This window comes from Penaeus vannamei, chromosome 18 (genome assembly GCF_042767895.1).
Source record: "Penaeus vannamei isolate JL-2024 chromosome 18, ASM4276789v1, whole genome shotgun sequence".
In the NCBI taxonomy this organism is placed as follows: Eukaryota; Metazoa; Arthropoda; class Malacostraca; order Decapoda; family Penaeidae; genus Penaeus; species Penaeus vannamei.
Window position 1 is genome coordinate 36822751 of NC_091566.1, and position 2500 is coordinate 36825250.

At 42.1% G+C, this 2500-nt stretch overlaps 1 protein-coding gene across 1 annotated transcript in view; it reads right to left on the reverse strand.

Annotated features, from left to right (window-relative positions):
• The window catches only part of LOC138864824 (uncharacterized), a 34225-nt gene extending 33868 nt beyond the window's left edge, over positions 1-357 (reverse strand). The window contains exon 1 of the mRNA XM_070133431.1: positions 295-357. Coding sequence (XP_069989532.1) covers positions 295-357 — 63 coding nt within the window. The remainder of the gene's footprint in view (positions 1-294) is intronic.
• Between the last annotated feature and the right edge of the window lie 2143 nt (positions 358-2500).

The following is a 2500-nucleotide window of genomic DNA, read 5'->3' on the forward strand; positions in this document are numbered from 1 at the left end:
TTCTTTTCTTCTCTCTCTCTCTCTCTTTCTCTCTCTCTCTCTCTCTCTCTCTCTCTCTCTCTCTCTCTCTCTCTCTCTCTCTCTCTCTCTCTCTCTCTCTCTCTCCCTCTCCCTCTCTCTCTCACTCTCACTCTCACTCTCCCTCTCCCTCTCCCTCCCTCCCTCCCTCTCTCTCAAAAAAAGAAAGAAAGAAAGAAAGAGAGAGAGGCTCCGAAGAAATGAGTTAGATGCACAAGATGAGACACAGGCGCCTAATTCCCTCATTTCGCCCAATTGACCTGAGGTTAGTCTCACCTGCCGCCCGTAAGGAAGCTCAGATGACACATTGGGCAAATAGACAAGATTTGCCTCCGCCATTTTGTTCTCGTTCGGACGCGCGGCGAGGCGGGAATTTTTGGCGCGCTTTTTGTCAGTTTTTTTTGCCGGGAAATTTGATTTTTGTTAATTGTCAGTGTTTTCGTGTTTTTAATGCTTTCTTATCTTTTCGAGTGTAATTTGTTTTTGTTTTTTGTAGTTTGTGTTTGGTTTTATGTTTTCGTTGTTGTTACTCTGTTTCTTTTGTTCTTTTTCTTATTCTGCCTATTCGTTTTTACCGTTTTCTTTCTTCATTTACTCCATTTTCATCCTCTGCGATTCCCCGTGTGTATGTGTGCGTGTGCGTGTGTGCGTTTGCGAGTGTGTGTATGTGATACACATTATCAGATTATTTTAATCTGCTTATCATTTTGATTATTTTTATTATTAGATTATTAAATGCAAATCCAAAGTGTACTCGACGGGTGCTTGATCGCCCGAGAGCCACTAAGCTTATCAAGGGAATATGATTTCCATATCGAGAAATCTTAGGATTCCCTCCCTTTTATGGTGTGTGAGCGTGAGTGTGTGTGTGTGTGTGTGTGTGTGTGAGGGTGTTTGTTTGTGTGTGTGTGTGTGTGTGTGAGCGTGTTTGTTTGTGTGTGTTTGTTTGTGTGTGTGCGTGAGTGTGTGTGTGTGTGTGTGTGTGTGTGTGTGTGTGTGTGTGTTTTGTGTGTTAATTTGTGTGTGAGCGTGTTTGTTTTGTGTGTGTGTTTTGTGTGTTTGTTTGTGTGTGTGTGAGCGTGAGCGTGTGTGTGTGTGTGTGTGTGTGTGTGTTTGTTTATGTGTGTGAGCGTGTATTTGTGTGTTTGTTTGTGTGTGTGTGTGAGCGTGTTTGTGTGTGAGTGTGTGTGTGAGCGTGTTTGTTTGTGTGTGTGTGTGTGTGTGGGCGTGTTTGTTTGTGTGTGTGTGTGTGTTTTTTGTGTGTTTTTTGTGTACGATGGTGTGTGTGTGTGCGTATTTTTTGTGTTCGTTTGTGTGTGTTTGTTTGTGTGTGTGAGCGTGTTTGTGTGCGTATGTGTGTGTGTACGTGTACGTGCGTGTACATATACCTGAATGCATGAGCGCCTACGTACACACTCATCGTATGTATGCCTGTGTATGTATCGCGTATTTACCCTCCCATTAAAGCTACCATGAGGCGCAGATGCCCGCATGCTTATGTTGCAACATGCTGAATAATTCATCAAGAAAAGCAGATGTTTCTAAGCAGCTGACGAGGCCGGGCGCAGCGGGGCAGGTGAGGGAAGCGCGTGTCATGGCAGACCGTTGCATGGTGGCCGTTGCTTGGATCGAGAAAATCATGCAACGGTTTTTTTTTTCCTTCCTTTTCTGTTTTTTTTTGTCTCTCTGTCTGTTGTCTCTGTCTCTCTGTCTCTCTATCTGTCTCTCTCTCTGTCTCTGTCTCTGTCTCTGTCTCTGTCTCTCTCTCTCTCTCTCTCTCTCTCTCTCTCTCTCTCTCTCTCTCTCTCTCTCTCTCTCTCTCTCTCTCTCTCTCTCTCTCTCTCTCTTTATTTCTTGCTTCTATATTTTTTGTGTTTCTACCTTATTTCTACTGCATGGTGACCGTTGCTTGGATCAGGAAAATCATGCAATGGATCTTTTTTTTCCTTCCTTTTTTTGTTTTGTTTTTTCTGTCTCTCTCTCTCTGTCCGTCTGTCTCTTTCTTTCTCTCTCTCTCTCTCTCTCTCTCTCTCTCTGTGTCTCTGTCTCTGTCTCTGTCTCTGTCTCTGTCTCTGTCTCTCTCTCTCTCTCTCTCTCTCTCTCTCTCTTTTTATTTTTTGCTTCTATATTTCTTGTGTTTCTACCTTGTTTCTACTGCATGGTGGCCGTTGCTTGGATCGGGAAATTCATGCAACGGATCTTTTTCTCCTTCATTTCTGCCTTGTTTTCCTCTTTATCTTTTTCTTCTGCCTTTCTACCTGGAAGAAGGAATTAAGAAGAAATTACTTAGTGTTCGTAAACACACAGAGATACATGTATAAGTGTGCTTGTATCCTTATATGTATATCCACATACACAAACACACACACAGATATTTATATATGTATATATATACATATATATAAATATATACATATACATGTGTAACGGTATGTACCTTAAATTTACCTCATTTTTTATTCCTACCTTAATGTACTTCTGC